Here is a 15,227-nt window from a genome sequence, read left to right as displayed (position 1 = left end):
TCTGCAGCCGTTGACGGCAGTAGCGCGTCACCCTGGTAGATCAGAGCACTCCACGCCAGAAACGGTATGGTCTGCTGAGCATGTTCAGGGGCAGGGAGGACTCCGGAGAATTAAGCAGCCAGTGAGGTGGTGGCGGGGACGTGTTCTTCTCCCACCCGTGCAGCTCGACACAGAGACTACACAGGATGTTTAACTGACATTAGGAGCAGCACAGCATTTTTAAAGAGCGGTAAACTGTGTCTAAGTGTTAGCCCCATCGAGCCCTAAGCCAAGTGATAGTGGGCTGACACATCTCCCCACTGGTCATGCTTCGCTTGTAAACACGATTGACCAAAGCAAGACAGCACTAAGTAAAGGGTGACCCGTCCTCTGGAAGCCTTCCCCACGTGCCAGGGTAGGAACCGGCTAGCCACAGTGAGTAGGACACTTTAGCTCTTTGTTTCCCGAAGGGGCAGGTACGGTGTAAATAAAGCTCCACATTTATAGTACAGTTGATAAAGCTTCTCTTGGGGAATCTGGTTTTCAAGAAGCTCTCTCCCGATCTCCCATGCAGTCTTGCTCTTCAGACAGACTCAGACTCCATGTTGCAACTTGGAGGGTGGGGTCCTGCTTCCCTTGCTGGTTTTTATAGCAACAGACTGTGTCATGTATCACCCACCTGCTTCTTGCTTTGATGGTCAGTTGAGAGGACAGTGGGTTCTTCAAGTCAAAAAGAGGTTTACCGGACGTAAACCCACAGCCAGGCTCCTGAAAACAGAGCCGACAACAGCACTCCAGACTGATACGTGAGGAAATGCAGAAACATTATCGCATTTGCTCTGGGCATTTGCTGATACCTTTGTCTCCCCTTGGCATTTAAATACTGTGAACTTGCCTAAAACGTGATGTGTACTGATGATACTTGTGAAGCCGTTGTTAGGGGAGCTGCTAGTGAAGATTATTTTAGAATCTGTGAGTAATTGACCTGACAGGTAGTGGTGATTGCTTCATTGAGAGCCCCGTGAGACCGCATTCTTAAGAAGTTCAACATCCTCTCTTTCTGCCATATCTTGAGGCATCGTTCTTTGGTAGTGCTATACATCTTTTTGTGTCATCAAGGTATCTTCTCTTAAATCAAGTACATTTCGGATTCTTCAAGTGATTTTTCTTTTTTTTTATATTAAGCATTTTGGGAGGCCTTGGAAGCCAGCTGTTCCTTAGGGAAGTGGCACCAAGTTTGTGGTATTTGCCTGTACACATCTCCCTTGCTCCCCACAAACTCCACGGGTGATGGAAACAAGTATAGTCTGCATAGAGCCGCCAGGGCGAGTCACCAGCATATACAGCCAGCCTTGACGTAGTGCTCAGGGTGAGAGTTCCAAAGCTCAGCACCGAAGTGGACAATTCTTCGTGCCGTTGGGGTGATGATCGGGCCGCCTTGGAACCTGTCCAGAGCGATGTCGTGGTTGAGACTGGTGGACCGGGGTGATTGTTCGTGGAAGCTCCAGTTTGTATTAACCATTCGGGTCGTACTTCCCCACTTCAACACTTTCCTTGCTGAGATAATGTCACCACTTCTTTTTTTCCTGCAGGAGGATACCATGGAGGTGGAAGAGTTCTTGAAAGAGGCTGCAGTAATGAAAGAGATCAAGCACCCCAATTTAGTACAGTTACTCGGTGAGTGTGTGGAGCTCTGGAGAGAGGGCCTTTTAATTAGACCCTCTGGGGTGATACAGGTGCTATTAGAGAAGAGGTGGGTGGCTCACTGCATTGAGGTTTCCGATTTGTACATCTGTCCCCCACCAGCATCCAGCCCTTGGTAAAAGGAGGCCTGTGTGGGAGGGAGGTGTGTGTGTATGTGTCCGTCTGTGTGTCCACGCGAGTGAGGGAGAATGTTATTACTTTAAATTGATACCCAAAAGCAGTCAGATGCAAATCGGCATCTGAAACCTAAGAATTTCAAGAGTTCCTTCACGGAGGTGATTCTGTATGTAGACATATCCAATTGCGGGGAGGGGGCGGGTGGGCGGCGGGCCTTAAACTAACAGTGATTTAGTTTGTCTGATGTGGCCCGGCCTTTGCTCATGAACTCAGTGGCAGCCTCTTCCTGTTGAAGTTCATTGGCTTGAGAGGAAGGAAAGAGCGGGGCCACGTCCCTCCCACAGGAACATAATCTCAACCCACAAGTGCATGGAACCATCTTAGAACTTGGGCCCAGGACGCAGGGGCAGAGTCCGAATCCGTTTCGGAAGCCTTGTTCTTCAGGGCTCGTCTTTTGTGATATGTGTTCAGTCGGGAGCAGGGCAGCACCCTGAAGCCTTGTCTCGTTGGCAGGGGTCTGCACCCGGGAGCCCCCGTTCTACATAATCACTGAATTCATGACCTATGGGAACCTGCTGGATTACCTGAGGGAGTGTAATCGGCAGGAGGTGGACGCCGTGGTGCTGCTGTACATGGCCACTCAGATCTCGTCGGCCATGGAGTACCTGGAGAAGAAGAACTTCATCCACAGGTAGGAGCCCGGCGAAGCTGCCCCCACGGGTCTGTGGGGCACGCGCGTGGGGCGCGGGCATCCTTCGACAGAGAGCCCCAACCTGCGAGGTCTTCTGGCTCAGCCTCTCACTTCAGTGCTGGCAGCTCATCGGACCTTGGAGCAAAGGCAGCCGCCAGGTTCCTGACGCCGCAGGCTTCGGGTGTGCATCCGGGACTAAGTTCAGCCCCGCCTGGCTCCTGGACCGCCAGAGCGCTTAATCCCCAGCCTGAGAAGTATTGAATATTTCACTGCGGAAGCATTTTGGGCTAAGAGGAATATTGAATGAAGTTTATAAAAGGCGCCCCTTCTAATCATCACGGCTCCCTCTGGAGTAGAGCACTTATTGCTCCTCCAGGGCCGGGGTTCATCAGTTGTGACCTCTTCCTGGGAGCCGTTGGCATTGCTTTTTACACAAGCGCTCAGTAACAGCCGTGCGTGGGTTTTGTTTCTGTGCTGTGTGTTTTTCCTTCTCGTCATTATCATTTCATTCTCCACTTAACTTGCTGTCATCTGGTTCAGGGATGTTTCCACGAGTGTCAGAATTGCGTATACGTCATTCTGAATTAAGCGTCTTTGCTGCTTTAAAGCCTGGAGTGTTCTGACCTTCAAGTGTGCCACAATTATCCTGGTCTTTGCATTCTTTGCTGGTGGAAATGGCTTCCTAGCAAAGTGACGGCCTGTGCAGGACAGAACCTGATGGGCTTTGCCGGAGTCTTTTACACAAGACGTTCTCCCCGCCACCATGGGGACCTTTCCTACCCAATTAACTCAAGTATGAAACCTGTACGTGAGACTTCACAGTGAGGAGTAAGAGTAGCATGTGTGAAATGCTGGCGGCTCCTTGTAAGACGGATTTTCTCTGCTCCATGCGAGCCTGCTTCAGATGCGCCTGTCACTCAAGAAAGTGAACCCTCTGAGGCTGCAGGTTGAGATTTCGTGACTCCTGGTTTGCCTTGCACGGCTAGGTTCGTTGTCTCTTCATTCAAGCAAACTTAAAGTGCTTTACCAAAATCCTATTAGGCACAACTCTCCTGTATTTCCTTCCCCTCTGATCGCTGATGACCAGGCTATCTTACACAGCCATCGCCTTAAGCTGGTGCGTCTTCTCAACCCTCATTCCAGTTTGCCTTGCGATTTCGTGGTTAATGTCCGTGAACCAAAGATTAGACTCCTACTTCCCAGGGAGAGTCAGGAGGCGAGAGGAAGCTGATTACACAGGAGAGAATTTATAGGACGCATTTGGATAAGCATCAGGAAGAAATAGGACAGTGGGAAATACATTTGGGTAAAGGATGTCGTGGGCTTTTTTAAAAATTTTGTCCTATCAAGTCTGAATAGGACAAGCGAGGCTCAGTCTGATGCAAGTTTCTCAAGATCGAGGCCTGGCCTATGCGTTTGTGCCCCGTGCCTGGCGCACAGAGCAGTAATAACTCAACAGACGCTTAGATGACACTTCTCCAGGCATCGGTGGAAGTGCTTTACCTATTAATTCACTACCACTCACAACCACCCTAAGAAGTAAGCGCCGTCATTATCATCTCCATTTTATGGCTGGCATAACTGAATCCGAGGGTGGTTAACTTGCTCCAAGTCATGGGGCCAGGGAGCCTGCTCCCTGTGCCACCCTCGACGCGTGGGAGCGCGGTGGGTGCTGAGGGACGGGCGCTGCCCCCCAGGGGGCCCGGACTCCATTTTCCCATTGTCGGTATTGCACCTTTATAGACGACGGCGGTGGACTTATGAAGCTGGAAAGCTAGCTGGGAACTCTCACAGATTAACTTTTTCATTCCCCAGAGATCTTGCTGCCCGCAACTGCCTGGTAGGGGAAAACCACTTGGTGAAGGTGGCTGATTTCGGCCTGAGCAGGTTAATGACAGGGGACACCTACACAGCCCACGCCGGGGCCAAGTTCCCGATCAAGTGGACGGCACCCGAAAGCCTGGCCTACAACAAGTTCTCCATCAAGTCGGATGTCTGGGGTAAGGGCTGCTGCTCCGGTTTTGTCCTCGCCCGTGCAGGGTGGGGCTGTTTCCCTGTTTTTCTTTCTCTCCTTGCTTTTTCACTTCCCCTTTCTTGCTCCTTCATTTCTTTTTCACTACTTAATTCTCTTTCTTACTTCTTTTTCATTTTAAAATCTTTTCTCCCCTGTTTTCTGTCCACAATGAAGTAAAAGTGAGCTTTTTTCTTCCAGAATAATTCAGATTAACTGTTTTTCCCCACCTGTTTCTCCAAGGAGTTCTGGTTCCTCAATGGGACCTGGAATTTCAGCGATTCTGTAAGATTTTAATGAAATTTTTGGAGTTGGAAGGGCCCTTAGAGATAATCTCATGTACCCAGAAAGGCGAGGTGGCCTGTCTAGGCACATGGCTAGTTGCTCACAGAGCCATGAGTAGTAATGGCCCCCTCAGTTCCAGTCCTAGGTTCCTTCCAGCACGTCTCCCAACAAGATGGCTAGGCTACCTAAAAGACCCTGGAGGGGCTGCTCAACCCAGGCCCCTTCTCTCCTTCTGTTTTAGTCGGTGGGAGTGCGTAAACGGAAAGCCTCATCCTGTCCTGTTCTATCCTGGGCTGTTGGTAATTAAGAGCCGGGTAAAATGTCAGTGTCTGGCCTGCTTCTGAGGGTGTAACTTCTGATGTCTGCTGCACAGTTAACCAGTTTTAAATGCCGTGTAGTTAAATCTTACACATCTTGAACGATCCTGCTCTTTCTTTTTTCTTTTAGCATTTGGAGTGTTGCTTTGGGAAATTGCTACCTACGGCATGTCACCTTACCCAGGAATTGACTTGTCCCAGGTGTATGAACTCCTAGAGAAAGACTATCGCATGGAGCGCCCGGAAGGCTGCCCGGAGAAGGTCTATGAACTCATGCGAGCATGTGAGCCTTCCCCTGCCAGTTCTAGAAGTCTCTGTGGGCACTTTACATGTACCCAGGGCAGGAGGATATATGTAAAGTAAAAAAATCGAAGTATTCCATTTCCTCTCTTCATTCCCTTTCTTCAGAAGCAACTAATGTAACAGTTTGCTACCTTTTTCTTTTTCACTTTTTTCAGTACACCTTTATTTACCCATAGTATTTTTTTTTTAAAAGGAATTCCTTTATTTTTATTATTTATTTATTTATTTATTTATTTATTTATTTTTGGCTGTGTTGGGTCTTCGTTTCTGTGCAAGGGCTTTCTCTAGTTGCGGCAAGCGGGAGTCACTCTTTATCGCGGCCTCTCTTGTTGCGGAGCACAGGCTCCAGACGCGCAGGCTCAGAAGTTGTGGCTCACGGGCCTAGTTGCTCCGCGGCATGTGGGATCCTCCCAGACCAGGGCTCGAACCCGTGTCCCCTGCATTGGCAGGCAGATTCTCAACCACTGTGCCACCAGGGAAGCCCTACCCATAGTATTTTATGTGTGAGTGTTTTTCGTTTGTTTTTAATGCAAAAATGAGATTGATAGATACCAAACATGGGTTTCTTATTAATAAATACAAATTTCTGGTATCGTAGGTAAATGTTCCAGGTGACTTTTATCCACTCGTTTTTTTATATATATGTATAAAAATTTATTCCCTCGACTTCGTTTTTTTTTTTTTTTGCACTTAGCAGTGTAACAGGCGTGTCTTTCCATGTCCGTAATTCAGAGCTTGTGCTCTTTCTCTCTCTCGCTCTCTCCCTCTTTCTCGCCTCGTGTCTTTCTTTATATAGCTGCCTGGCATCTATTACATGATTTATTCATTCATCCACCCCTCTTTTGATGAACATTTGTTTGTTTTTTGCCATTATAAACAAGACAGGAACCAGCACCCTCATACGTACATACCTCTGTGCGTTATGCTAGTACTTATAGAAGTTGAACTGGTGGTTCAGAGAGCCATGTGCATTTTAAGTTTTGATAGATTTTCTCAAATTGTTTTCCCAAAAAGTCTATATGAATTTATATTCTCACCAGAAACATGTGAGAGGGACCCTACGTCCTCACCTACACTGGGCTTGTCAGTCAGTCCTTAATCCTCATTTTAATCTTGTTTTAATTAGCACATCTTTACTGATGAGGAATTCGGACTTCGATAACCATGAAGTAAGGGTGAGATAGGAAGCAGGCTACTTGGTTGAGTAATTTTCTGCATTTGCTGGAAGCAGGTTGGGAAGAATATATTTGTAAATGTAGTTGTCGACGTCAGCGTGTCTCTGGGATTTTATAATCCACATTCCTGCCAGTATCTAAAGTCTTCCCAAATTCTTAATGTCTGCAACAGGGCACAGTGACATTCGTCACTTTAACTTGTCATAGCAAAAGGCGGTTAGCAGGATTGGAATGCTGCTTTAATTTCCAGCCTTTTCCTTGAGAATTTCTCGTCCCCTGCTTGTTAGCAAGGCCTCATGGGTAGTCTGACTTGGGTCTCATCTGTCCAGGTTGGCAGTGGAATCCCTCTGACCGGCCCTCCTTCGCTGAAATCCACCAAGCCTTTGAAACAATGTTCCAGGAATCCAGCATATCAGATGGTAAAGTGCTGGTCCCTGGGGTGCCTGCAGTGGGGAGAGGGGTTGGGATGGGAGGGACGGCCAGGTGGGACCCAGCCCAGTCCTTCAGTCCACTTTCTGCTAGAGTGCATGGGCCAGCGGCTTACCTGAGACCAGAAATCTGGACGGGGGGGTGGCCCTCTGTCTCTTGCAGCCAGGGTTCTGAAAACTACTCAAGTACTATTTCCTCAGGATGTGTATCTCTTTTCTGTAACTGTGTATAGATGACTACTCTTGTCTTAAAAAGAAAAAGAAAACCAACATACCAAAATGACGTCGTTACTGATGACTGCTGGTTTTGTTGTTGATTTTTTTGGTGGTTCTTAGAAGTGGAAAAGGAATTGGGGAAGAAAGGCATGCGAGGGGTTGCAGGTACTCTGCTGCAGGCCCCAGAGCTGCCCACCAAGACGAGAACCTCCAGGAGAGCTGCCGAACACAAAGACACCCCCGACGTGCCCGAGACACCCCACTCCAAGGGCCCAGGAGAGACCGGTACGTTCTCACCACCCGCACCCGCCTGAGGCCTGCGGGAGTCGACCCTCAGAGCCAGTGCAGGCAGATGGGAAGCAGTGAGTGGAAACTGCACAGAAAGACAGGCAGACCCCGTGTTAGTGGTCCAGCTTCGAAGAGAGGAAGGTTCTCCTTTTCCTACAGCAACCCCCTGCCCCGTCATTTAGGAGCCATTGGCTTAGGCAGTGGTGCTTATGAAACCTACTAAGAACAAACCCACCTTTTCATGTATTATTCACAGCATTTGTGGTTGCTCTTGCGGCAGATACAGCGATAATAAAATATTGAACCAAACGAAGAGCAGCTCGTTGTGAAAGCACTGATACGAAAAACCCACTGGCACTGACGGGGCCGGGAGATGGCTGCGGAAAGCTGAGCCAGTGTCCCCTCGAGGCCTCTGAGAAGAATCTGTTTCTGGTGCTGTTCCCTAGACCAGCGAGGGCGGTGGGAGTGGTGAGAAAGGGCTCTCAAGAAGTTATCAGGAGTAACATTAGCAAACACTGATCCAGTGCTTCCTATGGGCCAGGCTTGACTCTTAAGCGAGACTGTTCTGATTTAGCAGTTCCCCCAACAAAAAAAAAAAAAAAGAAAAAGAAAAAATACAGAAGTCTGGGTTCTACAGCAGACCAACTGAGTGGAGGTGTCTGAGGTGGGCCCGGCATCTGGGTGGTGCTGTGATGGACCACACGCTGGGTGAATGGGAAGGGACAGGACAAAGCCAGAATCTGTAGACCCCATGATTCCCAATTTTTTTTCATCATGTACCCATATTAATTTTAAAAAGTTGAGGGTGGGAGGGAGGGAGACACAAGAGGGAAGAGAGATGGGGACATATGTATATGTATAACTCATTCACTTTGTTATAAAGCAGAAACTAACACACCATTGTAAAGCAATTATACTCCAATAAAGATGTTAAAAAAAAAAAAAAGTTGAGTGTGCAGGTCTTATACATAGGTATGTGTATGTACTACTGCACAGACATGTATACTATAAAATATAGCAAAAATATACCCTTGAAAGGTTTACATAAGAAATGAATCTAAATTAGAGTGCGTTCTTGGCGCGCCCTTGGACCGTCTTGCTCACCCCGCTTTGACAGCATGTAAATTATCCAGAATCTGGCCCCTGCGTCCTTCTCTTAGTGGTTCTGATTTCAGGTCGCGGAACAGTGTGGGGAGGAGAGGCTGCTATGAAAACTTGCGGCTTATTGAAAGCCCACTGATAAGCAATCGTGTTCATTTATGCCCATCAGTATTCATCTGAGGGGTGTTTTGATACGTAATCTCATGGTGTGCCGAGAGTGTCAGTTAGCTGTTCAGCCCTGAAGTGGAGCTGTGCATAATTCATCAGAATTTCACTTTCTTCACCTCCTTCCGCTGGATGAAGGTTTGGGGAGGTCCTTGGCTTCCCCTGATTCGGAAGCCCTGTGTGCCTCCTGGTGTCTCACAAAGGTCCCCGCTACCTCAGCTTTGAGTTCCAGGGCGCTGACGGCACCCGTGCGCGCAGCTGCCCTCGGAGGGAGAGTTCTGTCATTCACTCGCGGGGAGCTTGGCAACAGCAGAAAGATTTCTTAGGAGCTATTATTCATATTTAAAGAATGCCCATTTAAAAATTTTAAAAGGTCACCCATCTTGTTTCCCAGGCATAATGGCCCATTGTCACTGCACCCTGTGGTATGTGGCCCCTTCCCTCCTGACCATCCTCGTGGGAGCCTCAAGAGGCTGACTGGTCTGAGAGGCACAGGTTCTGACCCTGTGCTTGGCCTTGTCATGCTTTTTACTCTCCAGATAGTGGTGTTGAGGGGACTCTGCTACTTTAAAGGAAACCAGCGAAGAGATGAGGGGACTGGGGGTGTCCCCGCTTTTTGCTGTGCCATCTTCAAGGAGAGAGACCTAAGCTTTTCCTAATAATAATACCAACAACAGTGACAACAGTGGCTGAGAAATTTCGTGCCAAGAGCTGTGATTGCTCCACGTTCGTTATCGCGTTACATTCTCACAGCAGCGCTGTGGATAGGTTTCATGTCCTCCGTGTTATAGGCGAGAAAGCCGAGGATGAGCAGGGAGAGCTAACTCGCCCAGGCGGCTGGCAGTGGGACCGCGTGCAGGCCCATCAGAGCCCAGCGCCCAGACCCGTGGCTGCTCTGTAGGAAGAGGCCGGCCGGTCCGGGCAGGTTCCCTGCTCACTCGGTCGCCTTTGGCCTGGACTCATTAAACTCTTCCCCGTGTGTTTCAGATGCTCTGGACCACGAGCCTGCTGTGTCTCCACTGCTCCCTCGAAAAGAACGAGGTCCTCAGGATGGCGGCCTAAATGAAGATGAGCGCCTTCTCCCCAAAGACAAGAAGACCAACTTGTTCAGTGCCTTGATCAAGAAGAAGAAGAAAACAGCCCCAACCCCTCCCAAACGCAGCAGCTCCTTCCGCGAGATGGACGGCCAGCCAGAGCGCAAGGGGGCCCCTGAGGAAGAAGGCCGAGACATCAGCAACGGGGCGCTGGCCCTCGCACCCGCGGACGCAGCCGAGCCAGCCAAGTCCCTAAAGCCCAGCAGCGGGGCTGGCGTCCCCAATGGAGCCTTCCGGGAGTCGGGGGGTACAGGCTTCCGGTCTCCCCACCTGTGGAAAAAGTCCAGCACGCTGACCAGCAGCCGCTTAGCAGCCGGCGAGGAGGAGAGCGGCGGCAGCTCCAGCAAGCGCTTCCTGCGCTCCTGCTCCGCCTCCTGCGTGCCCCACGGGGCCAAGGACACCGAGTGGCGGTCGGTCACGCTGCCTCGGGATCTGCAGTCCACGGGAAGACAGTTTGACTCGTCCACGTTTGGAGGGCACAAGAGTGAGAAGCCAGCTCTGCCTCGGAAGCGGGCAAGTGAGAACAGGCCTGACCAGGTGACCAGAGGCACGGGCACTCCCCCACCCAGGCTGGTGAAGAAGACCGAGGAAGCGGCCGACGAGGTCTTCAAAGACGCGGCCGAGTCCAGCCCGGGCTCCAGCCCTCCCAGCCTGACCCCAAAACTCCTCCGCAGGCAGGTCGTGGTCGCGCCTTCCTCTAGCCTTCCCCACAAGGACGAGGCTGGGAAGTCCAGTGCCTTGGGGACGCCTGCTGAGCCGGTGCCCCCCACCAGCAGGGCAGGGCCAGGTGCTTCTGGAGGGGCCAGCAAGGCCCCTGCCGAGGAGTCCAGAGTGAGGAGGCACAAGCCCTCCTCCGAGTCCCCAGGGAGAGACAAGGGCAAATTGTCCAAGCTCAAACCCGCCCCGCCGCCCCCTCCTCCAGCCTCCTCCGTTGGGAAAGCCGGGAAGTCCTCCCAGAGCCCGAGCCAGGAAGCAGCTGGGGAGACAGGGGCCAGTGGGAAAGCAAAACCCATGGCTCTGGTTGTGGATGCCGTGAACAGTGACGCTGCCAAACCCAGCCAGCCGGGAGAGGGCGTCAAAAAGCCCGCGCTCCCGTCCATGCCAAAGCCACCGTCGTCCGCCAAGCCAGCGGGGACCCCAACCAGCCCAGCCCCCGCTCCCTCCGCGTTGCCGTCAGCATCCTCTGCCCTGGCAGGGGACCAGCCGTCCTCCACCGCCTTCATCCCTCTCATATCGACCCGCGTGTCTCTTCGGAAAACCCGCCAGCCTCCGGAGCGGATCGCCAGTGGTGCCATCACCAAGGGCATGGTCCTGGACGGCACCGAGGCCCTGTGCCTGGCCATCTCCAAGAACTCCGAGCAGATGGCCAGCCACAGCGCCGTGCTGGAAGCCGGCAAAAACCTGTACACGTTCTGTGTGAGCTACGTGGACTCCATCCAGCAGATGAGGAACAAGTTCGCCTTCCGCGAGGCCATCAACAAGCTGGAGGGCAGCCTCCGGGAGCTCCAGATCTGCCCGGCGACGGCGGGCAGCGGCCCGGCGGCCGCTCAGGACTTCAGCAAGCTCCTCGGCTCCGTGAAGGAGATCAGTGACATCGTACAGAGGTAGCAGAAGCCGGGCGTCCGCAGCCTGCAGCGCGCGAGGGCTCCCCCGTGCCCGTGACGGTGGCCGAGAGAGGACCGGCGAGCTGGGACCTTGGCCCAGGAGCTCTGCGCCGGGCAGAGCCGAGGCCACCGTGGAGTGCAGCCCTACTACCTATGTCGTGGCCCCGCTGTCCTCCTGCACTTGCCTTCTCCTCAGCCCGGGCTCCCTGAGCCACCTGTCCGAGTTCTATCTGTGGAGTTCCTGCTCTGTGGACTGCACGCCAGCCTCTTCCCCACATCGTGCTTCAGAACTGAGCTCTTGGGGGCAGGTGGGAAGGCAGATGAGCGCTTCGTTTTCATCTGTCTTTCTGGAGGACCTCCCCTGGCTATGCCTTCGCCTCCATTTCACCCCAAGAACGAGTACCCTGCACGGCAGCTGTGTCACCAAGGCCTTGGGAACCGTCACCTCCGCTCACCCTGCGCAGAGAGGTTGTGCACTCATCTTCCTCGTGCCTCCTGTGCTGAAGACACGTTTCCAGAACTGCATCTTGGGAAGCGCTGCCAGCTGGCCACCCTGCCCTCCACTGCTGCCGCGGGCTGGTGCCCTCACCATTTCCTCACGTGAAGGACAGCTCTTGATTTGGGGGGTAAAACAGGGTGCTAAATAAAACCAACCAGCCTCCGGGTCCCGGGACAGGTGGGGAAGCCGAGGAGGCGCGTGATGTGGGGAGGCTCCGTGTCACCCGCTGTCTCCGTGTCCTTAGAGCCCAGTTCCCGGCTCTCTTGTGACGTGCACTGCTAATCCTGGATAGAAAGCTTGAGTCTTAAGGGTAGCAGGGTCGCTGGTCAGCATACGGGGGCTCCAGAGGTGGGAGGGGTGGCGGTGGGTGAGCAGCTGCTGCCGAGATAGCCCAGGGCTGGACCGGTCTGCGGTGAGCGCGGGGTTTCCTTCCTTCCGAATTTCCAGGTGCCCTGAAAAGGCGCTTGGTCTCGCTTTCCGATTGATCTCTTTCGGCTCTGTTGTCCTCTAAGGCACAGCAGATGCTTGCAGGGCTCTTTCCCTGGTGACAAGCCAGTCTTCAGCTTTCTGGAGTTCTTGAAGCCTTTCAGAACTCGGCCCTCAGCACAGCTGCCTCCGATACAGAAGGAGCTGCCATTGGGCGCCAGTGCACACAAAGGAGGAAAGGGACTGGAGCACCAAAGCCCAGCCAGCGTTGGCTGCACCCTGACGGGCACATGTCTTATTTAATTACCACGAGCAACACTTAACCTAATGTTTCGGTTGGGCTCATCAGGGATGAAGAAAATCACAAACGAAGCCCCAGAAAGGGTCTCAGAGAGCAGCGTAATCTCCCCCAGGCTGTCCAGGACTAGGCTCGTAGGGCAGGAGCCCAGCGTCCTTGACCTTGACCTTGACCTAGAGCGGCTGCTGAAGAGCAGGCTGACGGGCACCTCTCTGGGCCTCGCCGCGCTCGGGAGCGCCCCCTGGAGAAGCCAGGAGGAAACCACCTTCCGCTCCCCCGGCCTCCTAGGGCCCATGACCCGCACAGGCCCGATTTTTACGCTCGTCATCTAAATTTGTATTTTATTTCTCTGGTAGAGACGGTGTCCTCTGAGTCGTTTTATGCTGTTTTCACAGCACGTCACCTCTTTGCCCCCCAGACTGCTGTGCTACACAGACCGAGGGAGGTGCCAGAACACCGCCAGTGGCCTTGCAGACAAAGCAAAACAAAGCCCACCCAGGTTCCCTCCACTGCCTGTTTCTGTGAGGTACTGGTCTCTTCTTGTTCACATGATGTGCCACTATATTTTGCATTTATACTTTGGTATTACACTCTTTTTATAGACTTGCTCTTTTATAAATGATGTGTAAATAGTTTTCCACCGTCCTCCCTTCCGGAATGCCTATGGTGTCTTTTTTTTTTTTTTTCAGTCCAATACATTTTGTTTCTGTATGTGACTCTGTTTTTTGAATCCACGTCTCTCCTCCGTAGTATTTTTTAAATAAATGTTTACAACACTAGCACGTGGGCAGGTTGCTTTGGTCTGCAATTCCTCCCTGTTGTTCAGAGCCGTGGCGTGCGTGTGGGCAGGGAAGGACTCAAGCTTTCCTGAACGGGCCGGGGGCTCCGTGTTGGGTCTTACAGAATAGAACGATCCCGCATCAGCCGTTTCACAAGCCTGTCCTCATCTCAGGCCCTTCCTGTGCCCTTGACACCTACCTGCCAGCAGCCTGGCTCTTGGCGGCGGCACTGAGAGTGGGCTGTGCCACCTGTCAGGCCGTCACGGTGTCATTGGAATGGGGGAAGGAGGTCACGTCCCGGATTTCTCTCTGGCCTGAAAAGGTTAATCCCTCCCCAAGTGCATTCTTTCTCTTTACATTTGAACTCACTTTCAGCCACTGTCATCAGTCCCCAAAGCACCCCTCGCTTGCGTTCGATGCCCCGGACATCTTATTTCTTCGTGTGGCTGAGGAAGAGCAGGGTGTGCCGGCCCGGGCCCGGCTGTGACCTCTCCCAAGGGGACTGTCAAGGAGGGTGCTGACGAGTCCTCGTCTCGGTCTGCATTTAACGCCAGCTGGCAGCTTGGAAAGTGGAAGTCGGGGGGAGTGAGTAGCACCCTCTGATAATGATACTTATTAAGCCAGCAGCCTTGTCAGAGGATACAGATCCTGCCCACCAAAGCACATCGAAGAGCGCGGTTCCGTGAAGCCGCTTCCCCGGAGACCTCGGCAGCGGCCCATGCTGCACGTCAGGCGGCGCGCTCGAGCCGGAGCTGCAGGCGGCCCCTGGGACCCATTTCTTCCCTCGTCTCACAGAGGCAGGACCCAGGCCCAGGCCGCAGAGTCTGAGAGTGGCTGAACCATCGCTTGACACCAGACCTCCCGAGCCCAGGGCTTTTCCCCCGGCAGCACGCTCTTCCCTTGAGTGACAGCTCGCAATCTGCAAGAGGGCGTAGAGCGATTATGGTGACAGCCACACTGATGTGTGCCCGTCACGGGATCCTCACGGCAGCCTCTTAGGCAGGGTGCGTTGTCCCGTTTCCCCACGCTCTATGACTGGAGTTTACTTGTCCAGCCATAGCTCACACGTGGTGAGGCCGGGACGCAGCCTCGTATACACGCTAGCCACCTTGGCGGCTGTTCCGGTGTGAAATAAGGGTCTTAGAAGACTCTTCTCCAAAGTGAGAATCTTCCATGAATGTCACCCGAGCCCAAGAAACTTACTTGGGTCTAGCCATTCTAGGACAGTGGTCCTTAACCTTTTTTAGGTCACAGAAACCCTTGAGGACCAAATGAGGACTGCGGATTTAGCCCCAGGAAGACGTACCCATGTGCACACACAACGGTGTTCAGAGAGTTCTGAGTCCTGCCCTCAAGGTCCAGAACCAAGGAGTGAGGACCCGAGGGCCAAGCCCACCGAAGGCGGGCAGCTGCTGTTGATAGTGCTACCACAAAATACAAGCCTCGAGTGTCAAAGTTTTAAAAACAAAACAAACACTTGCTCTTTTTGACTACCGAACGTAAAATAGATAGCTAGTGGGAAGCAGCCGCATAGCACAGGGAGATCAGCTCAGTGCTCTGTGACCACCTAGAGGGGTGGGATAGGGAGGGTGGGAGGGAGGCTCAAGAGGGAGGAGATATGGGGATATATGTATACGTATAGCTGATTCACTTTGTTATACAGCAGAAACTAACACACCATTGTAAAGCAATTCTACTCCAATAAAGATGTTAAAATATATATATACATAACAAAAAAAACCCCAAA

At 52.3% G+C, this 15,227-nt stretch overlaps 1 protein-coding gene across 6 annotated transcripts in view; it reads left to right on the top strand.

Annotated features, from left to right (window-relative positions):
• The window catches only part of ABL1 (ABL proto-oncogene 1, non-receptor tyrosine kinase), a gene marked incomplete at its 5' end in the record, with an annotated part of 131,256 nt that extends 117,776 nt beyond the window's left edge, over positions 1-13,480 (top strand). For 2 of the 6 annotated variants that reach the window (XM_082468117.1, XM_082468118.1), the window contains 7 exons: positions 1,572-1,656; positions 2,314-2,491; positions 4,307-4,491; positions 5,235-5,387; positions 6,912-7,001; positions 7,347-7,511; positions 9,768-13,480. In XM_082468117.1, coding sequence (XP_082324243.1) covers positions 1,572-1,656; positions 2,314-2,491; positions 4,307-4,491; positions 5,235-5,387; positions 6,912-7,001; positions 7,347-7,511; positions 9,768-11,482 — 2,571 coding nt within the window. In that variant the 3' untranslated portion in view covers positions 11,483-13,480. Of the gene's footprint in view, positions 1-1,571; positions 1,657-2,313; positions 2,492-4,306; positions 4,492-5,234; positions 5,388-6,911; positions 7,002-7,243; positions 7,512-7,770; positions 8,319-9,767 lie in introns of those variants that run through there. The other 4 variants (XM_082468119.1, XM_082468121.1, XM_082468120.1 and 1 more) reach the window with 4 other exon arrangements.
• Between the last annotated feature and the right edge of the window lie 1,747 nt (positions 13,481-15,227).

This window comes from Balaenoptera physalus (assembly GCF_965194825.1).
Source record: "Balaenoptera physalus genome assembly, chromosome: 7".
Classification (NCBI taxonomy): Eukaryota; Metazoa; Chordata; class Mammalia; order Artiodactyla; family Balaenopteridae; genus Balaenoptera; species Balaenoptera physalus.
Note: the sequence above shows the minus strand (reverse complement) of the source record. Positions and strands in the feature narration are given on the sequence as shown.